This window comes from Acipenser ruthenus, chromosome 22, assembly GCF_902713425.1.
Source record: "Acipenser ruthenus chromosome 22, fAciRut3.2 maternal haplotype, whole genome shotgun sequence".
Classification (NCBI taxonomy): domain Eukaryota; kingdom Metazoa; phylum Chordata; class Actinopteri; order Acipenseriformes; family Acipenseridae; genus Acipenser; species Acipenser ruthenus.
Window position 1 is genome coordinate 26,429,640 of NC_081210.1, and position 13,929 is coordinate 26,443,568.

Sequence of the window (13,929 nt, forward strand, 5' to 3'; positions counted from 1 at the left end):
ATCAATGTACAAGTCTCTGGTGTGGCAGTCCATTCTGTGCCAAATACATTCAACCTGGAAACTTAAGAAATATTGGAAATATATATTTCTCATAAATAGGCCTTTAAAAGTGAATCAGTTGTGTGTGTGTGTGTGTGTGTGTGTGTGTGTGTGTGTGTGTGTGTGTGTGTGTGTGTGTGTGTGTGTGTGTGTGTGTGTGTGTGTGTGTGTGTGTGTGTGTGTGCTTGGGTTCCTTTCTCTTTAATACCATCTCTGGCAAACATCCTAGCTATATTCCATTCCAGCTTTATTGATTTATGTTAGAAATGTCAGACAGAAATCAGATGCTGTTCATTCACTAATGGCTCTCAACTGAAAAGGAATGCCAAATTCCCTTGACTATTTTCACATTAAACCTACTTTCCATTCCATTAAACCAAAGTAGCAAAAAATGTATGAAAACCCAGTCAAATAATTTGAAGATCTGTCCTACGTTGGGCAACAGCCTGATTAGAAATGTATTAAAGGGAAACAAACTGTATGAATGCAGGATAAGGAAGAATCTCATAACTTAAGAAATCAGCTGAATGGAAACGTTGCACAAACTACAATCTCACCAGGGAGCTGTCCAGAGTGCTGATTTAACGTATATGTTTCAGAGGAAAGCTGGTATTGTCTATGGTCCAGAAACTGCTAAGAGTGGCAATTACTTTGTTCCCTTTGTTGTTCTTTCTGTTGTTTTCAACAAGGCACTGCAGAGTGGTTTAGACGTTGCTTCCCTGGTCCCTTATCAATGACTCACACACTCTTACAGACCTGCTTTTAAGTGTTTATTCTTAAGGTATTCTTATTCTTTGTGTTGTATATGAATAGTACTGCCTCAACAAAATTCATAGATATTTAAAATGACTTCTTCTCAGAGCTCTAAGTAATGGTTATGTTGTGTGATTATGCTATGTGCCAATCTGTTGTCAACTGTAATTAGAGTTTGTCTTTTGAAATACAGATTATCTTTCTTTTTTTTTCTCAAAACATCCGGGATTAAGAATTGTTCATCAGCATTCAGATTGTTCTCTAAAGGTAAGCTAGTGTAAACCAGTTACAGCGACCATCATAGATTGGTATGAAACTTGGTGATTAATGCACATTGTACATTGTTATGTAATCAGTGTAGCCTGTCACTTTCAATGTACGTAAGAAAAGAAAACTAGAACTGGTTATAGACACTGTAAATCTCACAGTCAATTGGTTGATTTACTAAAAGCAAGATAAATCAATGTTTCATTTGAACAACACAAAGTTCTGGAGAAAAATCGACTTTTCTAACAAAGGAAAGAAAATCAGGATGAGTTTAAAATGTACATCTTAAATGCATAATGGTTTATAGTCTGTTGTGAATATAGAGAGGTAGGACAGGTAAGAGAGACAGCTAAGAGAGACTAAAATGAGGGAGCTGGCAGCTCCACTGTACTTTAAAAACCAGCTATCCATTTCAGAGGCAGATTTCATATGTACTGGTTTATATAAATACCTCTATATGAATGTAAGCATTCCTATATTACAGAATACTTACATTGAGTGGTAAGTGGTAATTAAACTTCTGTGAAAATATAGTATATAATGGAGCTTTGATTTCTTTCAACTTCTAAAGATGTGTTTACCCTCTACTGCACGATGTCTTAGCGAAAAGGCTTTTCATTATAATGTCTTTAGTCAGAATGAAGAAAAATCAATCAGCTTTGTTTTTAAATGCAGCAAAGATTTAGGTATGATATTACTTACTAAAAACTTAAAGGGAAAAAGAAAAAAGGTTTTGCTCTGTAATGGTTCCTGAAGTATCAATTCTAATGGTAATTTCCAGTACAATATGGAACGGTACTGTATCCCATAGTTAGTTATGCAAGATGTGGCCTAATTGTTTTACAGGGAGCTACTAGAGTGGAGGTTGTGTCACTTCTCACCAGGGAGCTTTTACTAAAATAAGTGCTGGCCACTGGTTGTTGTCTGTGGTACTGATTTAATTTGTTTTTAAGAAACCCAAGTCAGACATTGTCCTTGACCCTGAAACCTAAGAGCTGGTTCCTGTTGTTTTTCAATATAGCACCACAGACTGGTTTAAGCTACTTATCCCCCATGTGGCATGTAAAGACATGCTTTTGCATTTTATTGAGAGTGAAAAGTAGATAATTTACGTCTTAAAAAGTACACATCCATTTGTTACCATAACAGGTTACCAGGGATTGTGTTATCTTATTGCAAGTTTTAAGGCCATTGACATATGAGCCGGTTTCAAATGGGTTGTGCAGTACATAACTGATAGAATTAGCTCTTATACATAACATTATTATGTGTAGAGAAATGCTGTATTTCCTTGAAAGGCATTTGCCTTCTGAAAAAAAACCTCCCTCGTGTTCTCCATCATTTTGTGCTTCGTCCACATTTCTCCCTTGGGATATTTGTGTTCATGGGTATGTGGCAGTCACTGAAAATATTTGATGTGTTCTGGTATATGAAAATCTAAACCATCACATGGAGGCTGAATTAGAGCTCTCTGTAGTTCTGGAAATTGCCCTGTAACATGCTATGTGGAGCACTGTAGAAGAGATGTCTGCATCTAATTCAGCTTGACATAAGTGAAATAAATATAATTAATTACTATAGAGAGCAGTGTAGCTTTACCCCGCCTGACAAAGCTGAAACCGTGCACTAACCTGAAACAATCAGCAAGCAAAAGCTCTTTATGTTTTTACACATATTAAGGTCATTTTGAAAAGCATTAATAAAGCAGATGCTATGGCTATTCATACAAATTCTACAAGTTGTACAGCTGCCAGGCCTTTTCAAGACTTATGAGCAAGGAATCAGAAATAAGACTATGATATCGGCAAGTAGGTTTTGTTGTATTTACTTATTAAGCTTGAAATAGAAGACACAATATAGTTTTGGGTGGAATAAGCATTGGAGTAAATGAGTATAATAAATGGGTACACAATCCTTCAAGGGAGTCAGAGCTGCACAAAGTGTGTTTCCAGTACATATATAATTATGTCTCAATCCTAAAATTCTAGGTGTTGGAACACTTTTGGCTATAGCTGTATATATCTTTGTCATCAAATTCAATTACAAACTGATTTTCAGAATTAATAAATACCACGTGCAGTGCATAGTTAGTACACCACACATTGAGTTATTCTTACTATCTTGCAGGCTACCTCTTGGCAATGTTCCTGACTTACATTCTTGGCATTACATGTCTACCCTTTTGCTTCTGTGCTGTGGAATTTGAATTTTAGACACATTTTAAGTGTCATGGGTACTGGGCAGCACAATTTATCAGTGAAGAAAATACAAAATAAATCAAACTGTCAGTTTGATGCTCTGAATGTGGGTCCTACTCTCCCTCTCCTGAAGTGTATAGCTGCAAGGCAGATTAAATAGTGCACATACATCGCGGATCGACTGACTAATCAGGCGGCTTGGCTAAAGAGGCAGTGTGGTCGAGTGATTAAAGTCCAGGGCTTGTAACCAGAAAGTCACTGGTTCAAATCCCACCACTGCCACTGACTGACTCACTGTGTGACATAAGCAAGTCCCTTAACCTCCTTGTGCTCCACCCTGTGGATGAGATGTTAAATCAATGTTCTATTGTAAGTGACTCTGCATATAATGCACAGTTCACAGCCTACCTCTGTAAAGCGCATTGTGATGGTGGTTCACTATGAAAGGTGCTATATAAAGACACAATATTATTATTATTATTATCTACAGAAATAACAAGGAAGAGGTAATCGGACCTTGTTACTTTAGAACAGATGCCAATCCGCTTCTCCAATTCCCAATCAAATGTAGAGTGTGTTGTGTATTTTATCCACTCTGAAACAGTATGAAACTAGCAAGATACCATTTAGATGTATGAAGGAGAAGCTACATTATTGAGTAGTTTCTTGCTAGATTCACAGTGTTACAAAATTGTATCTCTCTCTGAACAATAGCCTTTGCTCTTGCTTTTAAATAGGTTCCCTCTACATGGTGGCTTTGTGTCCAGCTTTTAGGATATATATTTTTTATCATTATGCCATACATCTTTTTAGCTTTATTTTATTTTAATGGGGACAAAGAAAAGACAGCACAAGGAAAGCATGAATGACTGAAAGAAGACAGATCTCAGTAGAGCACAAATGAGGTCAACACTTTCTAAGTAGATCATTATTCCACTGTATAGAGCTGAAAACAAAAATGAGAACACACAGGAAAACGAAACATTAATCTTGGAATACGTTACCTTGCTGTGTGTGTAATGTGTCATATTTAACAATGTGGTTTGCAGACTTCAAAGGGAAAAATTATCTATCTTCTCTCTCTCTCTCTCTCTCTCTCTCTCTCTCTCTCTCTCTCTCTCTCTCTCTCTCTCTCTCTCACAGGAGATTATGTGGTGATGACAGTCTTCTTTGAACTAAGCAGGAGGATGGGGTATTTTACAATTCAAACCTACATTCCCTGCACTCTGATTGTTGTGCTGTCCTGGGTGTCTTTCTGGATTAATAAGGATGCAGTGCCTGCCAGAACATCCTTAGGTAACATGTTAGCCTCTGCTTCTTTTCTGGGTTTACTTTGAGGGATTGCCAAATCATACATTTTTATAGTCAGCCAACCTAGTGCAAACATGCAATAGACATCAGGGCAATTCATGAACTGACTCATGCTAATTAACCATACTTTAATGAAGTTGGTATGAGCTGACCTTCTTCTAGAGCAAACATATTATAAAGTTATGCCTTTTTTGTTTAGAATACAGCAGTGTATATGGAAAACACTACCCCAATTTCCTGCTTGGTGGGGAAAAAACCTGTACTGGTTGTACATTTTATATTTTGAACTAAAATTATATTTTAATTTGAAAAGTTAAAAAAAATGTACAGAAGTTGTTTAGCACTAACCTCTTTCTAGGAATATCATGGCTGAAGTTTCTATGTGTGTGTGTGGGTGTGTTGAGGTCAGGGGGGTTGGTAATACCTTAATATTTAGCATAGTGGGGCATAAATAAAAACTCCAAGATCATTTGCTGCATTAATTGAGTTCAGACATTAACATTGATTAAAAATAGCTTAATTTTGGCTGAAAAAGGGTAAATGACTGTCAGCAGGACGGATTAATGGCTGTGATATAATTTGTAATCCTCAGTGCTATCAGCCAGAAGATCACAATCATACAGTGCCCTGCACTGAATGCTGCAGCATTAATCTTGATTACTGATGTTACGTTGAAGTTGTTGATTCCAGCATTTTGACGATAACCTCTGTGTAAACCAATTGTGTAGGTCAATCATTATGAAAAATCTATAACACTTACAGATCAGTACTTAAACAAATACATGCAGGCTATACTTTCTGTTTTCAAGACCTGAGACAAGTGTGTATGGACTTGCTCTATATTCAGAGACAAGGTTTTTGAATGCATTTAATCTTAAGATGGAAACATTAACAAAATGTATTTCTACCATCCTCCCCACACACGAGAAAAAATTGAAAAAAAAACCTCTCCAGATGGCCCTTAGTTACATCTCTTGGGCTTACACTACCTAGACCCAAACATGATGGATCAGGCAAACGTCAGCAGTTGGTTCATTTATTCAGCTGGGAAATCTCTCCATATTTCATAGTCACATTCCTTCAAATCTAAATACTGTATTTTAATCGGATGCATTTAATCCATTGCGTTAACGTGTTAAGACACATTTATTATGTATTTATTATTGTCATTTGATTAAAAAGGTGGTGCACTATAACATGCAGTTGTTTTTTGTCTTTGTCTTTTTTAAAGTAACAATCTGTCTGTTTATCTGTCTGACAGTCTTAAGTTGGTATACTGTTCTTCTCCCCATCAATATCTGTATATTCTATTTGTGCTTCAACACATATTGTTCTATGGTTTATATTTTTTCTGTTTGTCCATTCACAGGAATCACAACTGTCCTGACAATGACCACACTGAGTACAATTGCCCGTAAATCCCTTCCCAAAGTTTCCTATGTGACTGCGATGGATTTGTTTGTCTCTGTTTGCTTTCTTTTCGTTTTCGCTGCTCTGATTGAATACGGGACCTTGCACTACTTTATCAGCAACAGGAAACCGAGCAAACCGGGCAAGAAGAGGAAAAATCCTGTAAGTACTGTAAATGTGACCATTTATTTTTCCGTAAATGCAATTGCCAGTAATCAGATTGCCTAAATACATTTTAAAATACTGTAGCAATTCTGTATACTGTAGTTGTTAACATACTTCATCAATATTGTATTGTATAGCAATGTTAATATCATTTTTTTTAATGAGCTGTTTAGTTTTAATTTATTATTTTATTTTAATTTAGCAGACACCTTTATACAAGGCGACTTGAATGAACTACAATTAATATAGCTAAGATACTGTGATATACTATGTACATTTAGTTCATTAAACTACATATATGTTTTCAATAGTTTTATTAATTAAATTGTACTTAAATGGTAAACTTTTAAATTGCATTCCCTGCCTCAAGATGGCTTCACATGTACCTGCATGGACCTCTCAGAACTACATTTCCCGTCATCCTCCTGCTCACATATGTAACTGAGATGGATTTACCAGTGAGCAAGAGGGTGATGGGAAATGTAGTTCTGAGAGGTCAACACATGGGAACATGTAACACAAAAAAAATAAAAAGGTCCTAACCCTTTAAAACATGGATGAAAGCTATATACAGAACATTCAAACTGCTGTACACTGTTCATTACTACCACACAACCTGCATGTTAAGTATGAATTGGAGTATAAAGCTTAGTTTGGGGTGTATGGGTCACATCACTTTTCCTGGAGGAGACTATGGACTTTTTTGGTGTTTACAAGTCACTATGTTTTATGTTAAATGTTCCGATATTGATGGTTATGTAGGTTAAGTAAGCATCACAATGACACCAGGTTTACCTTGCTCTTATAAATACCAATGTGTCTATTGTAATTCTTTATGGAATTGTACCATTTAAGTACATTCAGTTTCTGCCTTCCTGTTAAAGGAATCCCCCCTGCAGAAGACTTAATCTTAAGGCAAGTATTAATACAGACAAGGTAAACCTGCTTCTGAATCCTATGTAAATGTTACATGTTCTTGTTTTTGTCTGGTCTACTACCTTCACCTGTAACTCTTAAGCTAGATAAGTACTATCGTTATGTTAAGTTGTGTTTGTTTTACATCTGTTCTTTTTTTTCTTTTACTACTTTGTTTCCTGCTTGGATAAAAGCTCCTTCGGCTGTTTTCTTCAAAGGTATTGCTTGTGTCTGAATAGAACATATTCACTGCATGCCACTGCTGCATTATGACCATTAGATGCACATTCTTTTACAGAATGTGTAAAATAGAATGTGTGTAAGTTATATATTTCCTGCTTATTCATTTAACTAGTAATTATTTGTCAAGGATGGCTGGTTTAGTCTTTATAGTGACACCACTGTGCATTTTTTTTTTAAAAAAAGCATTGTATGGACCAAGTCAGTAAAGATAGAAAAACTGTTTTTATACTACTTGGGTCCCACATTATAAAAGCAGTGGCAGCTCCTGCTTTGCATCTCATCACAAGCATGGAAGGCTTTAAAACTGCTCAGAATTACACAGCCAGCAGTGCATTAACAGATTGAAATAGACAACCGTATGAGGTAAAGAATCACATCACTAACCATTCAGCAGTGTAAGCATTGCAGAACTCATATCTAATTAAGGTCATCTTTCAAGACATTCTTTTTTTTAAGATGAAGCATGCAGCCTTTGCCCACAGTTCCCTGTGCAAAAAAAAAATAACTGCTTAAATAACTTATGAAAGTACATAGCAGTAATGGTACAGACACCATTGCATGTAGATGGATTAAGCCTCTTCATTCTGTAGCATACGGCAAATTGAGTTGACACTTGCCTTTTACTGTATGTGCTCTGCTTCAGAATGAATGGCTCAACAATCATCTGTTCAACTTCCTGTGCATGAAACTCGGTGGGCGTTATTACCCCCCTCTTCTCTCTATAGTGGAGGCTCACATAGTTATGTATGAGCTCTTTCATCTCATTGGTTGGTGATAAAGGCAACAGGGTCTATTGATCTAAAAGTGGCAAATGTGAGTCTCGGAAGTGTCGGCTTTTTAAAATGTAACATCTAAATGTAGCTCTGTAAATAGATGCACCACTGTTCAGATCAACTGAATAGACCTCAACAGGTTCAGGACTGCTTGCACACATTTGACTTTCCGCAGACATTTATTATAATATTCTGTGGTTATGGGTCACCACATCTGATTGGCTGAGCTACTGGAAGCTGTATCTTGGTAACAGCGTGTCCAATTGTGATGAACAGTAGCATTTTGAGATGAGATGCTATTCTGTTCTGTGGCGTAGGTCCTGGTGTTATTCATATCATTGTTAGGAATTGTTTTTACTGATGCCTTGTTTAAAAACGGTTTGCAAATGTTCTCCAAAGCAGCTTTAAAATGAAAAAAACCTCCGCAGTTGCCGTACCTTTCATTTAAATAATCGAAACAGACTTTAAACAAAGTGCCATTTTTAGGAAAAAGGGCGCAGTAATTCTTTGTACAAGGAACAGTCTGGGGTTTTCAAAGGTTGTCTACTTTCATCTGGTTAAAGCTGCAATTCCACTTCATGTGAATACCTGCACCAGGCCTGCTCTTGTTCTGTACTTGGTCTGTCACTCGCTTTATGTATAACCCTTTGAGAACTGTCATTAAAATGCAGACTGTGTAGAGCTAACTAAAATCCCTGGTTGCATATTTAATCAGAGCTTTATGTACAAAACCCAATTGAATGGTGTCCTGTTCAAGTTTCCAAAGTGGGGTTTAAGCACCCATAACCAGTGCGGGGCAAATCTGTGGGAAAACAATGTTAAAGCAGACAGATTCTACAGACATCTATAGGAAATTATGTCAATAGATTCAAAAGTTTCACTGCAAAAATAAATGTCATACAGAAGATAACAGTTCAGGATAATATTGTTTGGAAATGGTTCGAAATTACATGCTGTCAGATTCAGTAAAAAGGCATCACGAGTTTATCATAATTAGGACTTTTAACATGTCAGCAAGAGTCTAGCCAGCTAATTTGTTGTTGTTCAAATATTTTCATGCTCTTTCATCTAATGGTGCATAAACTGATCAAAGCTGTATAAGATGCATTTATTTATGATAAATATGAATGTAATCCTTACCAAGCTTCTGTTTAGGTGGTCTGTGATTAAAAACATCCTTCCAATATGAATTTTGAATATTAATTTAATGGATGTATAATTTTTAAGTAGCTTATATAGCATCACCGATACCTCTGCACTATTAAAAATAGATATGCATAAATACTGGAAAAGAGCACTGCACCAGATGACCTGCTTTAGCAGATTGTATTAAAAATGTAAAGAAATGTGAAGCACGGAATTAAATATTAAGATATGTTAGTTTTAAAGCAGGTCGGTATTCTATACTTCTACTGCAAAGAACAAAACATTTAAAAAAAAACTACATTTTAAAATCTCTTTTATAGTTTATGCGCAGTTTTGAAATAACAGTAAATATAATTTGTGATTTTTGTGAAGGATTTCTGAGAAGGCATCTAAAGTCAAAATGTGGAATTCTCTAAATATATTCCATATTATAAGACAAGTGGAATCTCTCTGCTGCATTCAGTCATTGGTGTTCTAAACCCTGCTATCCTTAGATAACACAACATGGTACAGTTTGGATGAACAAACCTCGCAAGGGGGCCAATAAGCCAGTCACAGAGTAGAGTGACTGATTCAGTTGAAGTGAGACTCAGAACAGAAACAGCACATAATTGACTTTTTAACTTAAAAAAAGAAAATACCCAAACACTTGTCATATAATAGCTGTACTTGGTGACAGCAGTCTCTCTTGCTAGTATGAAATGCTCACAGATTGTATACACTGTGAAGACTGTTTTCTCCTCGTAGACTTGATGCCCCATGCCCTTAACACTTAAGTTAACATCTTCACAGCCATAGCCCCCTTGGGGACCATTGTTGTCTATTTATGGTAACCGTTGTTAAAGCAGTCAAAGCCTGGATTGCCCAGCACTAGCATGATCATTTGCTTACAAAAAAAAAAGTTGCTTCTGCATTTGTTGCATCAAATGGTTTCAAAGGGACAGAGCCTTAACACTCTCTGTCTTTGTAACAACAGACGCCCACTGTTGATATTCGACCACGCTCTGCCACAGCCATTCAGATGAACAATGCCACGCACCTTCAGGAGAGAGATGAGGAGTACGGGTACGAGTGTCTGGATGGCAAGGACTGCTCCAGCTTCTTCTGCTGTTTTGAAGACTGCCGATCAGGGGCATGGCGGCACGGTCGAATACACATCCGCGTCTCCAAAATTGACTCCTATGCCCGCATCTTCTTCCCTACTGCCTTTGGTTTGTTTAACCTAGTATACTGGATCTCGTATCTCTATCTTTAGGGTAATAGATGTAGCTGGCCTTAATATCAAAATCCACTTGCAAGACCATATCTTTTTTGACCCCTTGTATTGATCTTATTATTATTATTATTTTTGTATTATTATTTTCCTAGTCTTAGTTTAGATCGAACAAAAATGTGTAGCAAATTTCCAAAAGGAGCTGAATTCTGTACAGATGCAGCTAGACTGTAACATTGTCTCATTGATACCTTCATGGCTAGGACAGGTACAGATTGACGAGACACAGTCAGATGCTGTAACCTAAATCCAGTGCTTGTGAATGCAGCTCAGGAAGGTATAGAGTCAGGCTTTCTCATGCACGTTTCCATTCTACTGTTACCTTTTTCTAGAGACCCCTAAACACAGGCTGCTGGAGTAAGCAATGTCATTGTCTGATTAGCTTGTTGTCAAGAAATACAAATTACAGCCAATAGGTCTGCAAGATGATTTTTTAGATCCTTTTTTTAATTTTTTTTTTTTAACAATGGTTTAGTATATTTAAAAAAATGTGTGCAATGGCCAATTGAAAGAGACTACTGTATAGCAAATGAACAAACCAGTATTTAAAAATATTAATCAGGAAGTCGTGCCTGCTTACCTGACTGTAAAAGCTTAAAGTGATCACTCCTTGCCTTTAATGGTGTGGACAGGGCTATAAAAATATATGGTCTATAATAAAATGTAAAAATGCTGTAAATATTTGAATAGAATGTAGTGGTTTCAATTTACTGCATGCATTTTTCAGGCCAAAAAAAAGAAAATATGTACTATGGTCTTTTGTTCTGTTGTCTATGGAAAACTCCCTGTAAATTAAACTGGATTCATTTTTTAATTTTTTTCTCTGCCCATTTCCAGTGCACATTAAATGTGATCAGGTTAATGCAGCATCAGATGTAAACTGTTCAAAGTGGGATTTAAAAAAAATATATATATACATGAATTGCAAACAAACCCTAGGATTACATTTTAATCATGGTGTCTCTATCATTAGAGCAGTTTTTTAAAAAATCACTGAAAACAAAAACGATGATATCTGAACACAATTACTTGTATACAATTCCACAATTGTTATCTGCATCGCAAGTGTTGCTTGTTTTGTAACTTGATGCTTTACAAAAGCTGCTAAAAATAAATCTAATCTTAGTTAAGTGGCCATCAGTACACTGTAAATCATTGTTTTAAAGACAATGTACTGGTACTGAGGCTGCAATGTTGTACCCAGCCCCACTCTAGCTTTGCCTTGTCCTTCCAATGAATTTTCCCCTAGCGGTCATTTTCTCATTGTCCATATCCCTTCATGTGTAGAAATATTATTTGCTCTGGCATGGCTTACAGTAATCCATCATATACATGTTGTGTCCTAGCATAGCAAGACTATACCTGACAGAAAAAAATGAACACAGGTGCAAAGGGCCCCAGAGCAACAAACTAATAATACAGAGAAAGCATCTGAACTGTCAAATGACTGATGCGATGAAAGGAAAATGCTCAGTTTCTGGGACAGGTGAATAGTTACTTGCATCACTAAAAGGTGTGTGCTTTTTTCTTTATTGGTATATCTGCCAGTACAACATCTTAAATCCCAAAGCCTGGGAAAAGCAAGGCTTTTGTTTTCATTGGCTTTAATGGCATGGATGAGTTGGGTTGATTCTTTATGCCTTATGTTTTACGAGGAACACAGTGTGGAAATGATCATCCAATTGGAACGTTGTAAATTGGGAACTGTACATGATACACTAGTTTCCTCTCAAGCAGTGTGAAAGCAAGATTAGTTCTATTGTATAATTTGCATAATTTCTAACCGTTATCTGATGCATAACCTATAAACTAACTAACAAACCTCCTGTTTAATTCCTATCGGATTTTATGAAACGCACATAACTTCATGATACATTCGATATATTTGTTTGGTCTTCTCACTAAACTCATCCTCTTTTTTTTATTTGAAGCACTTGGAAGAGGGCAAACATTTTGTGATTATAAAGTAATATTTTTTTAAAACAGAATTGTTCGTCAAACTATACATTATATACAATGTCATATGTAAAGCCTGCAGTCCAAAATAATTAAGTGTACTATTGCATTTATTTGAAGTTTTCTTTTTTCTTTTTTTTTAGCCAATCAAAACCATTGATTTACTTTATTTAGCTGTTAATGACTTCTGTGCATGGCCTGGGGGAGGGTTCAAGATCCACCGATAGTGAAGGATGAAATGACACAGTAATATCTATGGCATTGCTTGTTTTGTGTAAGATATTACTGTTTGCCACTTTCCAGCATTCTGCCTGACAATCTGGGGCAGTCTTCTGAGTGGGAAAATATAAATGTGTGACCCTAAAGAAATATTTTTGTTCCGCAATTGTGGGTTAGAATAATTGATTAATTGATTCCAATCTGGCTCACCTACCACAAGTAGCATTCTCTCAGAATATGTGGGTTTAGCTGCATCAGATCCTGCAGTGCCAAATCCAATGGAATTCTGATACTATTTACTGGCATATATTGTCATTGAACAAAAAAAAAAAATGCCTTTGCATTTCTAAATTGAATTCGCTTCAACTACTCAACTTGGATCACATGTAAATAATAATTTACAGATGTTCTAGGTCCATCAAGTATAAGACATATCTCACAAAAATCTCTTGGGGGTAATGTTTTCAGTAATAACTGAATGATATGTTTTGCTCTTGAGTTGTCGACAAAGAAGAAACTGATTAATGATTGTTCAGTTCTTCAATATATACTGTATGTACTTCAAAACCTTTTCACAAGGAATTGCACTCAACTGTGGAATTTTACAATAAAATTGTCGCATTAAACAATAGACTGTCTCTGTGGAGTTGGAATCAGAAGGCATTAGAAGTCTGGGTTCCAGAATTATTTATTGTTCTACTTCTTTCTTGTGTTCAGGGGGACACATTGTTTTACTGACCGAAGAACGACCAATAAAATCATGAATTCAATTCTGACAGTTGCACCAAAATATCCTATAAAGGCGCAGTGCCACACATTACAGGAATTGCTATGATTAAGGCATTCTATATAAAAAAAGAAGGCGCATTATAACATGTTATCCAATACTATTTTAGAATCGTATCACCTGTGGTTCAGTATACCTAATTACCAAAAAAGGAAAGCAGTTTTTGAGCACACTGTATGTAGATTGGTGTTACAGGATGTATTTTTATTTTAAGCTTTTGATGTGAGTAATGTATGCTATTTTATCAGAGAGTACTGCAAAGTACACTGGCACCAACATGTCCCCTAAGCAAGAAACCAGCTGGAGAGGCACGGATAGCTTTGAGAAGCCCTGGAGATTACAGGCTATGGTATCAAAGGTAACCTTTCATGTGCTGGGGTGGACTATCTTCAGAGGAAAGTACAAGGACTGTGTATAAATTATGCAATAGTGTGCCATTTCATGGATTTTTAGTGTAACCACTTACCACGTTTT

General features: G+C 36.3%; 1 protein-coding gene across 2 annotated transcripts in view; it reads left to right on the forward strand.

Moving 5' to 3' along the window:
- LOC117431608 (gamma-aminobutyric acid receptor subunit gamma-2) overlaps positions 1–13,299 on the forward strand; it is a 31,862-nt gene extending 18,563 nt beyond the window's left edge. Inside the window, exons 7-10 of one of the 2 annotated variants that reach the window (XM_058996282.1) lie at positions 4,401–4,553; positions 5,938–6,140; positions 7,253–7,276; positions 10,197–13,299. In XM_058996282.1, coding sequence (XP_058852265.1) covers positions 4,401–4,553; positions 5,938–6,140; positions 7,253–7,276; positions 10,197–10,475 — 659 coding nt within the window. In that variant the 3' untranslated portion in view covers positions 10,476–13,299. The remainder of the gene's footprint in view (positions 1–4,400; positions 4,554–5,937; positions 6,141–7,252; positions 7,277–10,196) is intronic. The other variant, XM_058996283.1, reaches the window with a different exon arrangement.
- Positions 13,300–13,929: the final 630 nt, after the last annotated feature.